Source organism: Haliotis rufescens, unplaced genomic scaffold, assembly GCF_023055435.1.
Source record: "Haliotis rufescens isolate VD_foot unplaced genomic scaffold, xgHalRufe1.0.p SCAF_19, whole genome shotgun sequence".
NCBI classification, from domain to species: Eukaryota; Metazoa; Mollusca; class Gastropoda; order Lepetellida; family Haliotidae; genus Haliotis; species Haliotis rufescens.
The window spans coordinates 10420550-10433981 of NW_025963879.1; the positions used below are offsets into that span (position 1 = coordinate 10420550).

General features: G+C 43.2%; 1 protein-coding gene across 1 annotated transcript in view; it reads right to left on the reverse strand.

Annotated features, from left to right (window-relative positions):
- LOC124138964 (uncharacterized protein C1orf109-like) overlaps positions 1-13432 on the reverse strand; it is an 18139-nt gene continuing 4707 nt past the window's right edge. Inside the window, exons 2-5 of the mRNA XM_046505892.2 lie at positions 10475-10754; positions 7757-7936; positions 5395-5510; positions 1-2065 (exon numbers count right to left, since the gene is read on the reverse strand). Of these exons, the coding sequence (XP_046361848.2) occupies positions 2022-2065; positions 5395-5510; positions 7757-7936; positions 10475-10737 (603 nt within the window). The 5' untranslated portion in view covers positions 10738-10754 and the 3' untranslated portion in view covers positions 1-2021. The remainder of the gene's footprint in view (positions 2066-5394; positions 5511-7756; positions 7937-10474; positions 10755-13432) is intronic.

Consider the following 13432-nt stretch of genomic DNA (forward strand, 5'->3'; position numbering starts at 1 on the left):
CATGTTGAAAGACAACTTTTTCACTGCTTATCTACAGTGTTACAGATCTCCTTCTCATTATCAGCACCTTCATTGAGTTCTGTATGTGCACATGGTACTTCCTCCCATGTCCATGTTACCAGATACTGCCTGAAATACTCCGTGTTGGTGGTGTTACAGGGTACAGCCTGGGATACTCCGTGTTGGTGGTGTTACAGGGTGCAGCCTGAGATACTCCGTGTTGGTGGTGTTACAGGGTGCAGCCTGGGATACTCCGTGTTGGTGGTGTTACAGGGTGCAGCCTGAAATACTCCGTGTTGGTGGTGTTACAGGGTGCAGCCTGGGATACTCCGTGTTGGTGGTGTTACAGGGTGCAGCCTGGGATACTCCGTGTTGGTGGTGTTACAGGGTGCAGCCTGAGATACTCTGTGTTGGTTACTCCGTGTTGGTGGTGTTACAGGGTGCAGCCTGAGATACTCCGTGCTGGTGGCGTTACAGGGTGCAGCCTGAGATACTCCGTGTTGGTGGTGTTACAGGGTGCAGCCTGAGATACTCCGTGTTGGTTACTCCGTGTTGGTGGTGTTACAGGGTGCAGCCTGAGATACTCCGTGTTGGTGGTGTTACAGGGTGCAGCCTGAGATACTCCGTGTTGGTGGCGTTACAGGGTGCAGCCTGGGATACTCCGTGTTGGTGGCGTTACAGGGTGCAGCCTGAGATACTCCGTGTTGGTGGTGTTACAGGGTGCAGCCTGAAATACTCCGTGTTGGTGGCGTTACAGGGTGCAGCCTGAGATACTCCGTGTTGGTGGTGTTACAGGGTGCAGCCTGAGATACTCCGTGTTGGTGGTGTTACAGGGTGCAGCCTGAGATACTCCGTGTTGGTGGTGTTACAGGGTGCAGCCTGGGATACTTCGTGTTGGTGGTGTTACAGGGTGCAGCCTGAGATACTCCGTGTTGGTGGTGTTACAGGGTGCAGCCTGAGATACTCCGTGTTGGTTACTCCGTGTTGGTGGTGTTACAGGGTGCAGCCTGAAATACTCCGTGTTGGTGGTGTTACAGGGTGCAGCCTGAGATACTCCGTGTTGGTGGCGTTACAGGGTGCAGCCTGGGATACTCCGTGTTGGTGGTGTTACAGGGTGCAGCCTGGGATACTCCGTGTTGGTGGTGTTACAGGGTGCAGCCTGGGATACTCCGTGTTGGTTACTCCGTGTTGGTTACTCCGTGTTGGTGGTGTTACAGGGTGCAGCCTGAGATACTCCGTGTTGGTTACTCCGTGTTGGTGGTGTTACAGGGTGCAGCCTGAAATACTCCGTGTTGGTGGCGTTACAGGGTGCAGCCTGAGATACTCCGTGTTGGTGGTGTTACAGGGTGCAGCCTGAGATACTCCGTGTTGGTTACTCCGTGTTGGTTGTGTTACAGGGTGCAGCCTGAGATACTCCGTGTTGGTGGTGTTACAGGGTACAGCCTGAGATACTCCGTGTTGGTGGCGTTACAGGGTGCAGCCTGGGATACTCCGTGTTGGTGGTGTTACAGGGTGCAGCCTGAGATACTCCGTGTTGGTTACTCCGTGTTGGTGGTGTTACAGGGTGCAGCCTGGGATACTCCGTGTTGGTGGTGTTACAGGGTGCAGCCTGGGATACTCCGTGTTGGTGGTGTTACAGGGTGCAGCCTGAGATACTCTGTGTTGGTTACTCCGTGTTGGTGGTGTTACAGGGTGCAGCCTGGGATACTCCGTGTTGGTGGTGTTACAGGGTACAGCCTGGGATACTCCGTGTTGGTGGTGTTACAGGGTGCAGCCTGAGATACTCCGTGTTGGTGGTGTGACAGGGTGCAGCCTGAGATACTCCGTGTTGGTGGTGTTACAGGGTGCAGCCTGAGATACTCCGTGTTGGTGGTGTTACAGGGTGCAGCCTGAGATACTCCGTGTTGGTGGTGTTACAGGGTGCAGCCTGAGATACTCCGTGTTGGTGGTGTTACAGGCTGCAGCCTGGGATACAGACTAGAGTCTAGTGGAGAGAGGACAATGTTGCGATCGGCACTGTGTCAAACCCTCTCTTGTACAAAGAATGTCAGATGACAGAGAGAATCTGAAAATAAAAGTGAGTGAGTGAATGTTTTAAATCATAATGATCAATGTATTCCTCATAGTGATGTCATAGCATCTGAGCAATGATCTATCCATCCCTGGTCACACACAATACAGACAAAAGTGGGCATTAATTGTAATGAAACCTACCATATCACAATGATATCACTTCCAAGGATTACTCGTCATTTCTTTAATCCCCAACACATTTTGTTTGAAGAGTCATGTGGGTGTCCATGTGTAATCTTCTGCCTAACAACTTTTTCAGAATGTGAAAATAAAGATGGCAAACCAACACTGTGGAAAGGCAAAGGTACTGCCATATCACAACACTGTTGAAATGGCAACATAACATTTGTAACAGTGGTTCAGACCATCAAAATAAACAACCTACAATCACCAACAATGGTAACACCAAGTTCATAGCTGTGAATTTTCACAGAACATGTTACACATTAGACTCTTGATATAATAGGCCCCAAGATGGACTAGACCCCCGTCTGGACCCCCCAACCATACCTTTACAACATCAACCCTTACAAGGACTCTCTACAAGGCCACCCTGAACATGAACCCCCTACCATACCTTTACAACATCAACCCTTACAAGGACTCCCTACAAGGCCACCCTGAACATGAACCCTCTACCATACCTTTACACCATCGACCCCTACAAGGACACCCTACAAGGTCACCCTGAACATGAACCCTCTACCATACCTTTACACCATCGACCCCTACAAGGACTCCCTACAAGGCCACCCTGAACATGAACCCTCTACCATACCTTTACACCACCGACCCCTACAAGGACTCCCTACAAGGCCACCCTGAACATGAACCCTCTACCATACCTTTACACCACCGACCCCTACAAGGACTCTCTACAAGGCCACCCTGAACATGAACCCCTACCATACCTTTACACCACCGACACTTTCAAGGATTCCCTACAAGAATTCCCTACAAGGCCACCCTGAACATGAACCCTCTACCATACCTTTACACCATCGACCCATACAAGGACTCTCTACAAGGCCACCCTGAACATGAACCCCCTACCATACCTTTACACCACCGACCCCAACAAGGACTCTCTACAAGGCCACCCTGAACATGAACACTCTACCATACCTTTACACCATCGACCCCTACAAGGACTCCCTACAAGGCCACCCTGAACATGAACCCTCTACCATACCTTTACACCATCGACCCCTACAAGGACTCTCTACAAGGCCACCCTGAACATGAACCCTCCTACCATACCTTTACACCATCGACCCCTACAAGGACTCCCTACAAGGCCACCCTGAACATGAACCCTCTACCATACCTTTACACCATCGACCCCTACAAGGACTCCCTACAAGGCCACCCTGAACATGAACCCTCTACCATACCTTTACACCATCGACCCCTACAAGGACTCTCTACAAGGCCACCCTGAACATGAACCCTCTACCATACCTTTACACCATCGACCCCTACAAGGACTCTCTACAAGGCCACCCTGAACATGAACCCTCTACCATACCTTTACACCATCGACCCCAACAAGGACTCTCTACAAGGCCACCCTGAACATGAACCCTCCTACCATACCTTTACACCACCGACCCCTACAAGGACTCTCTACAAGGCCACCCTACAAGGCCACCCTGAACATGAACCCTCTACCATACCTTTACACCACCGACCCCTACAAGGATTCCCTACAAGGACTCTCTACAAGGCCACCCTGAACATGAACCCCCTACCATACCTTTACACAACCGACCCCTACAAGGACTCCTTGCAAGGCCACCTTGAACATGAACCCTCTACCATACCTTTACACCACCGACCCTTACAAGGATTCCCTACAAGGATTCCCTACAAGAATTCCCTACAAGGCCACCCTGAACATGAACCCTCTACCATACCTTTACACCACCGACCCTTACAAGGATTCCCTACAAGGCCACCTTGAAAATGAACCCTCTACCATACCTTTACACCACCGACCCCTACAAGGACTCTCTACAAGGCCACCCTGAACATGAACCCTCCTACCATACCTTTACACCACCGACCCCTACAAGGACTCTCTACAAGGCCACCCTGAACATGAACCCTCCTACCATACCTTTACACCACCGACCCCTACAAGGACTCTCTACAAGGCCACCCTGAACATGAACCCTCTACCATACCTTTACACCACCGACCCTTACAAGGACTCTCTACAAGGCCACCCTGAACATGAACCCTCCTACCATACCTTTACACCACCGACCCTTACAAGGATTCCCTACAAGGCCACCCTACAAGGCCACCCTGAACATGAACCCTCTACCATACCTTTACACCATCGACCCCTACAAGGACTCCCAATCAGGACTTCTTCCTGAACCTAGATCTCACTTTCTGCCAACTTTGTAGTTGACAGGTTTGCTAATGTTAACAAAAACATCCGTATTCTAGACGGCTATTACACTTATTCTGTGATGGAATAAGCATAGGAGAGCTTATTTTCTTAATCAGTACACCATACCATGTAAATTCACTGGAGTATTGCTTTGCAATAGTCTTGATTACTGGCTTCATAGACTAACACACCAAGGACATGATGAACAATTGTGTACCTTGTCATAGCTACCTTGAAAACCTGACCTGAGTCATGTCTTAGAGTATTACCCATAGGGTAAGAAATGTAATATTGGGTTAGAGTTCATAAAAATTGTATGTGCACTAGTGCAAATATTATTTCACACGCAACAGCATATTGTTTACACTATATGGACAGCACTGTTGACATCTTTTAAAATCTTATTGTGACATAGGTGACATCACACTAGAAAAGATGTCATGTCATAGCTGAAGATTATTGACGTCATTCAACAATTGTTGTTTCTAAGACGACGGTCATGATCAGTGCCTCTTTTTCTAATGGGGAGCTCATAAAGTGTAAGAAATAATAGGTAATAAAGAAATCATTACACTCGCATGTGTGTCATTCTGATTTTATGAAACTTGAAGAATTTAGGAATTCATGTATTACTCGCGCTCTCCCTCTGAATTACAAGAATTCTGACTCTCGTTTCGTAAAATCAGTATGACACACATGCTCGTATAATAATTTCTATATATCTAGCCAATCAAACAAGTCTAATCTTGTAATGTTAAGCATGAATATTGTGTTATAGGATTTATAACTGATGCAAAACATTGCTGTTCATTAATAATTACCTGCCCAAAGAAAATCTTCAAAGTAGAAAGTGTTTTAAACTATTTGTGGCTCATTTGTCCTAAACAATATGCTGATACACGTTAATGCATACATCTTACCTTTCAGGTTTTGTAAAATATCCTTATCCCCTGAAGACCATGAGTGTGTCAAAGTTTCACAGTTTAAGGTCTTCTCTTCTGATAACTGTTCTATCCAATGCATCTTTAGATTATATCTTTTCGATAAGGAAATCAAACAGTCATAGTCATATCTATCTTCATCAAGACGAAATACACCATACTGAACTGAATAAGCTGAATTATTCATAATCTGATCTGATGAAAACTGAACCAATACTTGATTGGCAACCCTTATCTTCCCTTATAAAATACATTAACGACATGAAATGCTGTGTCTTTAAATGGTTAATCAATATTGCTGATATTGTCTTTGTCATTCTAACATAATTATGATTAAGTCACAAAAGACATGAAATGTTAATGTACAAAAGCAAGAGCACCCCCATTATGTTTCCACTTCCTCCATGGCAACACGCTGTACCCAGTACACAGTTACAGACAGACATAGTGTACTACCATTTGCACTAACATGAAATCCTAAATCTAACAACATCTCTCACATCCCTCACCCATTGCATAGTGACAGGTTCTTCTCCTGCAGTAACACCTACACTGTGTCTCTTCACTCTAAACTTAAGTAGGTGTATACAAATTTTCAACCTTCAAAATATATGATAAATTGAGAGTTGTAAAACATAATGTCATTGGTTATGATAAAAATCATTGTTTATCACCTTGGGAAAAGATATATTTCATAAAAATGCCAGACAGTTATATAGTTTATATCTACACAATGAAATTTTTTGTAAGTCAATGAGCAAATGTTGTTTAACGCTACAGTCAGGAATATTCTAGCTGGATCTGGGTGGCTTGTACTTAATGAATTCTCAAACAAGTGGTTGATAGCATGAGTCCATACAGAGGGGCACGATGTCACACGATCTGCCAAACAAAGTCACAGGTCTTGACTACCTAATCATGAATTTGTCTGCTGTCACAACAGGCATGACATGCTAGTCTAGTCTAACCAGGGCTCGATTTAACTGCTGGCCCCTTGGTCCATTGCCAGTTAAAACTACAAGGGGCTTGCTGAAACATAAAGTAGAATGGCCCATCTGGCTTGTCAAAATTTTACCCCTTCTCCGTGAATGATTAATTTTTTTAACTGGACACTGCTCGATGAGAAAATATTTAGGAGGAATGAGGTCGTGTGAATGGTTAACTCAAAGAAAGATATACAGTCAAGTCCCGTTAATCCAACATATTTGGTTGCATATGATTATGTCGGATTAACAAGTATGTCAGATAAACGAAATTAAGTAGTATAAACGTTCGTGATCGAAAATCGGACAACTAAACGATAGATAACGATACAAACACGTAGTAAAAAAATAAAAATGAAATATTCATATTGTTATGTTACATTGTTCGCGGAAAATGTTTTCTAATCATGCAACCTCTGAAGCTCAACACAAAACAACTGTTACGGGTTGTATGACTGATTCAAGATACTTTAAAAAGCATAGTCTGGAATGGAAGTCGCAAGTTTGAAACTGGTACTGCAGCGCTTAAGAAAGCTGCTTCCTAAATTGGCTAATGTTGACTTCCTATTTGTCATTTCATTGGTTGGTCATAGTTCGCGAAAGGTTGTTCTGACGTGACCTGTAATGGGATGTCCTCGGCGATAGTGAGAACTTGTATCTGATTTTAATGAGAATGAGGTAATCTAAGCATGTGATTAATCCTGTTTTCTTTATTTAAAGCATTAATTGTTTATTGTTAAGCAAGTTTATCTCTGCAGCTGTTGTAATATGCAGCTACCAGCCGACTCGTCTTGCATCAAAACATAGGCTGTGTACTCGCGGAGTACCACAGAGTAAGCTGATCACTGTGTTGGATTAACGAGACTGATTAATGAGTGATTTCGGTAATTGGTTGCAAATTAGGTGCGTCGGATGGGGAAATGGGTCAGATTGACGGGTCTAAATAGTACTGATTTAATCAGTTCCCATCATTAGTGTCGGATAAAGTCGATTGTCGGTTTAACAAGTGTTGGATTAACGAGACTTGACTGTATTTCGATCATCTCGGTAGAATGACAACCAGCCGCCTTTTTGTAATGTTGTGAACAACAACATCTTTAGCTGCTGATAAATCACCATGAAATGAGGCAAATGGAAGCAAGGATTTAACTTCAGAGTGCCAAAAGAGGCGTTTAAGGGGTGAGGCGCCCTGCTAGGTTGCCACGTGACCTCAGGTTTGGCCACTTCACCGCCTCCACCATTTAGTTGTAGGCCAGTTAGTTGGGAGAAGGGCCAGTAACAAGCCATGCATACAAATTTGTTGTTAACTTTACTCCTGCCAACCCGGATCACATATTTCACAGGCAAACAAAGGATACAAGTCAAAGAGCAAACAATCCGAATCCACCAGTACTTCCAACATGGTAGACATCGACGGCCATATTGCTGTTGACTCTGTCATCTTATACACATCAAGTTCATTTGAATGTCTCTTGTACAATTTCACACACTGTTCTTGATGTTTGGAGAACTTATCTTGTGCTACTTTCACAGCACTTCTGAAAGAAAATCAAAAACAGGTTGTAAGTCGTGAGTTTTCATATCAATGGTAAGGCTCCAAAGTTGACAAAAATTGGATCAGAGACTCACTTTTCCAAAGTAAAAGAAATTCCAGCAGCCCTTAACGATAAACCCATATATATTTGCTTTGTCCCTTTCATCTCATCTTCCTTCACACCCATGATGTCCAGGACATTTGTTTTCAGAATTGGCAACATAATTTTACAAAAGATTCACTTGGCAGTAATCAACATTCAAAAACAAAATCAAAGATTGCATTATAAAAGTTCATACCATAACTCTTATTCATATACATGCAAATCCATTTATACTAATAACAAGAGGCCCATAGGGCCTGTATCGCTCACCTGGATATTTATGCAAACATGACAAAATATACATTTACATTGTACATGTATATAATACTGCAAATATTTTGTAATTTTGACTCTGTCAGCATTTAAAATAGGTGAATGGCAAATCTGACATCTTGAACGTGTATTTCTCAAGATACAAATGTAGAAAAAACATCTGAAGCGTTTCAATGTTATGATCCAGGATCTAAGTTTCCAGAGGCAAGGCTGGATCCCAGGGCGAGTCCTATTGGCATAAATGTTTTATTCTCTTCATAACAAACAAATGTATACAATGTATCTGTTTATTATACGGTGGGGATAATATCGGTTTGCAAGTTATGGTCAAGGTTCTAACTCCTTTAGGAGTGCCGGACAGATGAACAGAAGGGCCAGTCCTGGTAGCATATGTGCATTCCTCTCATTATACTCAGCAATAGAAAATATGGTTATATGGTGGGGATCTTAACAGTGTCCAAGTTATAAACACTTTTTGGCCCCGCCCCTCAGCCCCTTGGGGGGTCAGCCCCTCCATTTGTACAATTGTGAATTCCCACCACCTGAGAATACTTCCAACCAAATACGGTTGATATCTATCTCTTAATTTTAGAGAAGTCACTTAAAGCAATATAGACAAATTACCCCTATTTGGCCCTGCCCCTCAGCCCCTTGGGGGATCAGCCCTTCCATTTGTACAATTTTGAATCCTCACCACCAGAGAATGCTTCCAACCAAATACGGTTGATATCTATCTCTTAATTTCAGAGAAGAAGTCACTTAAAGCAATATAGACAAATTACCCCTATTTGGCCCCGCACCTCAGCCCCTTGGGGGTGTCAGCCCCACCATTTGTACAATTTTGAATCCCCACCACCTAGGGATGCTTCCAACCAAATATGGTTGATATCTATGTCTTAGTTCCAGAGAAGAAGTCGTTTAAAGCAATATAGTCAAATTAACCCTATTTGGCCCCGCCCCTTGGGGCATCAGCCACACCATTTGTACACTTTTGAATCCCAAGCACCTATGGCATGCTTCCAGTCAAATTTTGTTAATTTCCAATAAGTGGTTCAGAAGAAGAAGTCGTTTGAATAAATTGTTGACGTATGGACGCCACGGTATGGCATAAGCTCGCCTTGGTCCTTCGGACCCGGTGAGCTAATAATACTGATAATCAACACGTCATTACCGGTTTAATCCAATCAGAAAGAATTGTACTGTGTACTGGCAGATCTATTGGGGACGCAGCTAGGAGGTGCACACACACCTTTATTTCTTGATTGTTAACTGTCACCTGCCAAGTCAAGGGAGTTAACTGACTAAGATTAGTCTAAGGCATAGTCCAATCAAAATTGCATAACGAAATCAACATTCGGTTCATAAACGTCATGGCAACTGCCATGCAGATTTCAGTTGATTGCAGAATTTGCAGACCATGTGTACCGTCAACTGGGCGTCAACAGATATCTTCAAAATCTTTTCATGTTTTTAATAAGGTGCTCACGTTATTTGATGCACTTGAAGAGGAAAAGCCTGTCTTATTACAACACATCTTGATTAAAGATCAGATCTTCTCGACTGGGCGCCGCCATTTTGTTTGAAACAAACAAATGCAAGTGATATGAGAGGTGGAATCTGATTGGTCAATTGGTGGGACATAGAAGGGACAAAACTTGCAATAACCATTGGTAGTCATGGGCGGATACAGCTTTTTTTAAAACGGGGGGTGCACAATTAAGATCTATTTATTGTCTTTGATGATAATTTATACAGAAATAAAGATTTTTTTCGATATAAAAAGGGGGGGTGCGCACCCCCGCTCTGTATCCGCCCATGGGTAGAACTATGATCGAGCCCAGAAATTCCAGCCTGGAAACTGGGCTTGTATAGCCAGTCGACTCCCCTGCTTTCGGAAGATGTGTTTCTTGGGTAATATGTGCCCCCCCACCGATTTTACAAAATCCGCCTCCAGAGTGAGTGAGTGAATATGGTTTTACGCCGCTTTTAGCAATATTCCAGCAATATCACGGCGGGGGACACCAGAAATGGGCTTCACACATTGTACCCATGTCGGGAATCGAACCCGGGTCTTCGGCGTGACGAGCGAACGCTTGAACCACTAGGCTACCCGACCGCCCCCCGCCTCCAGAAAGTAATCACATAAAAAACTGAATGGGAACTTACAGCTTGTCACGTAGATCAGCAACCTTCCTATCCAACTCTGACAGAATCTTGTACAGCAATCTCTCCTGGACATCAGGTAATATCTTCCCAACTGGGAGAGTTACAACAGCCAAGCCTTTACAGTCAAAGTACTGCTCACACAGGTTGGTTGTTGCGGCAACAGTACAAGCACAGTCTGCCAGTGTCTTCTCCCAGAGACAAACAACTGATTCAAGGACTTGGAAAGTTTTCTGAAGCTGTTTTTGTAGGCTTATTTCACTCATTCCTATGGTTTGTTGACCTGAAAAAAAATGAATGTTAGTCTTATTTACTCTTACTCTTGTCACTGCATACATAGCAACAATATGCCCCATTCTGGGGTGAGTGAGTGAGTATGGTTTTACGCCACTTTTAGCAATATTCCAGCAATATCACGACGGGGACACCAGAAATGGGCTTCACACATTGTACCCATATGGGGAATGAACCCGGGTCTTCAGCGTGTTGAATAAACCCCCCATCCTGGAAAGAACATGTCTGGAGTAATGCTTGCTAAGCGAGGACACCATAAAAATGGGTGAGTGAGTATTGTTTTAAACCTCTTTTAGCCTCCAGCAATATCACGGGGGGGGGGCTTCGCACATTTTACCCATGTGGGGAATTGAACCTGGGTCTTCGGGGGGATGAGTGAATGCTTTAACCACTAGGCCACTCCGCCATAAATATGACTTGCTATAGGAACATTCATTACATTTGATCAAGTCAACTAACAACATCTGTGGACACCAGCTGTGGACATGATGTTTACAACAATAGAAACTATGATAAGAAACTGGAAGAAGGGAATATTTAAACCCCCGATTGTTGTTTTTTATGAAATTCTTTTAATTGTTTATATGTATTTTAAAAGACTAACCTCCCCCAATTAACCAAAGAACGACAGAATTCTATGTCCCGCCAACTGAGCGCATATCAAAACGCAAATTTCCAGTTTCGGCGGTCCAAACATTCTTTCATGTAGAATTTACTGATTGGCTGAAAGTTTGAATTCCATGACATAACGTGCAAACTTCAATCAGCAAACACTGATCAACAGGGCAGTGATCAGCTGGTGATAGACACACAGTATTCTTGCCACAGGTGTTGGGGGATGCAGCTTTATTTATCCATAACTACAGACTACACTGATCTTTGGTGTCCTGGATAGCTTTATTGATTGCTATTTATTTAATTTGTCAGTTGATGCAGCTCAATTTGACAGAGTAACCACCCTGAAAGCATTGCTTGCTGCAACCCACTCAAACAAAGTGTTTAGTTTTAATACCAATAGAAATATTTATGTTGTATATAGAAAATAAGCGACAGATCAGAAAGTCCTGATTATCTATATGCATATATCCCCACAATACATGTCATCGAGCCTCACCTTTTTTTCAGCCCCTATTAACAGACATGTGTCCATGCCCTTAATGACAAAATCAAGGTGAAAGACAGCAGAGTGTTTGCCAATTGCCGCTGAAGTTGTTACAAATTAAGCTTCATGAGGTAAGATATTGAAATAGTCATGAAAATACCTCAAAACTTACTTTTTCACTAATGCACAATTTAATCAAACTTGATCTGATGAAAAGTTTGCATCAGAACAATCGGCCTGGCCTACTTTTAGAATACAGTACCACAAACTTTTCAGACAGGCCACAATACCCTATGACGTAATTTGTAGTATTTTGTTGCCAGTCACACCGGTGAAACAATGCCCTGTGACGTCAGATGTCATCGAGTGTGCATAAGCTCCTCTTCGTGATCTATTATCTCCACACGCTATGTCGTTGAATAAGTCCAGTGATGTTGAGAGTTTTGAATATTTGTTTACTAAAAATAGCCTGAAGGCCGCACATTTCATAGCAAGTGCTAGTTTATGAAAGCACTTTTATTTTCAATATATGTTTTAATACGTTTTTTTTCCGTAATTCAAGTGGCTAAAATGATTATAAATAGGAACTAATATACATATATTATTCTTGGGATTAATTAATTTTCATTATTATGCACAGGAATGCAGTTTACTAGGGATATAATATTGGCACTCAACACAAGCAGTTGTCGCCGGTGTTGGAGTAGGTTATCCTAAACTCTATCCTTAACCCTTGGATCCCCTTTACAATCAATCAGCCCTTTATGATCATTAGGGTTAGGTACCCGTTTAGTGGCTATTAGATTACCCGAATTCTATCCTTATCCACTGGATCCCCTTTACCATATATATCAACCCTAGCTATACAATCATTAGGGTTAGGCACTAGTTTAGTAGCTAGTATAGATTCTATAGTGGCTCCTAATATTCTTCACTCAAAAACGTTGAGCTGAAATGGTTTTAGTGTCGAATATTATGGCCACTGGAATCTAGGGCTGGGACAATACACCAACTGTGCAATCCGATATGTATCAGGATTTCTTGTTCACGATCCGATACGTATCATGATACTTGTCTGTGATCGATACTTGTATCGGGAAGTTAAATATTGCGATCCACCGATGCATCGGTGTATCGTCCCATCACTACTGGAAACTGTCCTGGAACATACACACAAGCCACTTTCATCCACTACATCTATTCAGTACTGATTCAAAAGCGAAATCATCCCGCAACTCACTCTTGTGTCGTAACCAGCCATACTTATCCCTCCATAGTACCAAACAATTATCCTTACAGTGTTCCCTACCACACTTTTCTGTCACAAAAATCACCCGACAAATTTTTAAATATCATGTCATTCATGCATACCCAGCGACTTCAACACCTGGAGCCATTTTCAGTTCACCATTTCGGCTCATTCTTCACCGCTCGGTAACTTGTAGATTACGGAATGGGAAGAGTGTGCCAAATGGCATCGGGATCATTCGTAAGTGCTCGTAGACTAATGTCACGAGACCCGATGCCTACCTGTAACTCTTGTAAGTGTTCTTCACCTATTCTAC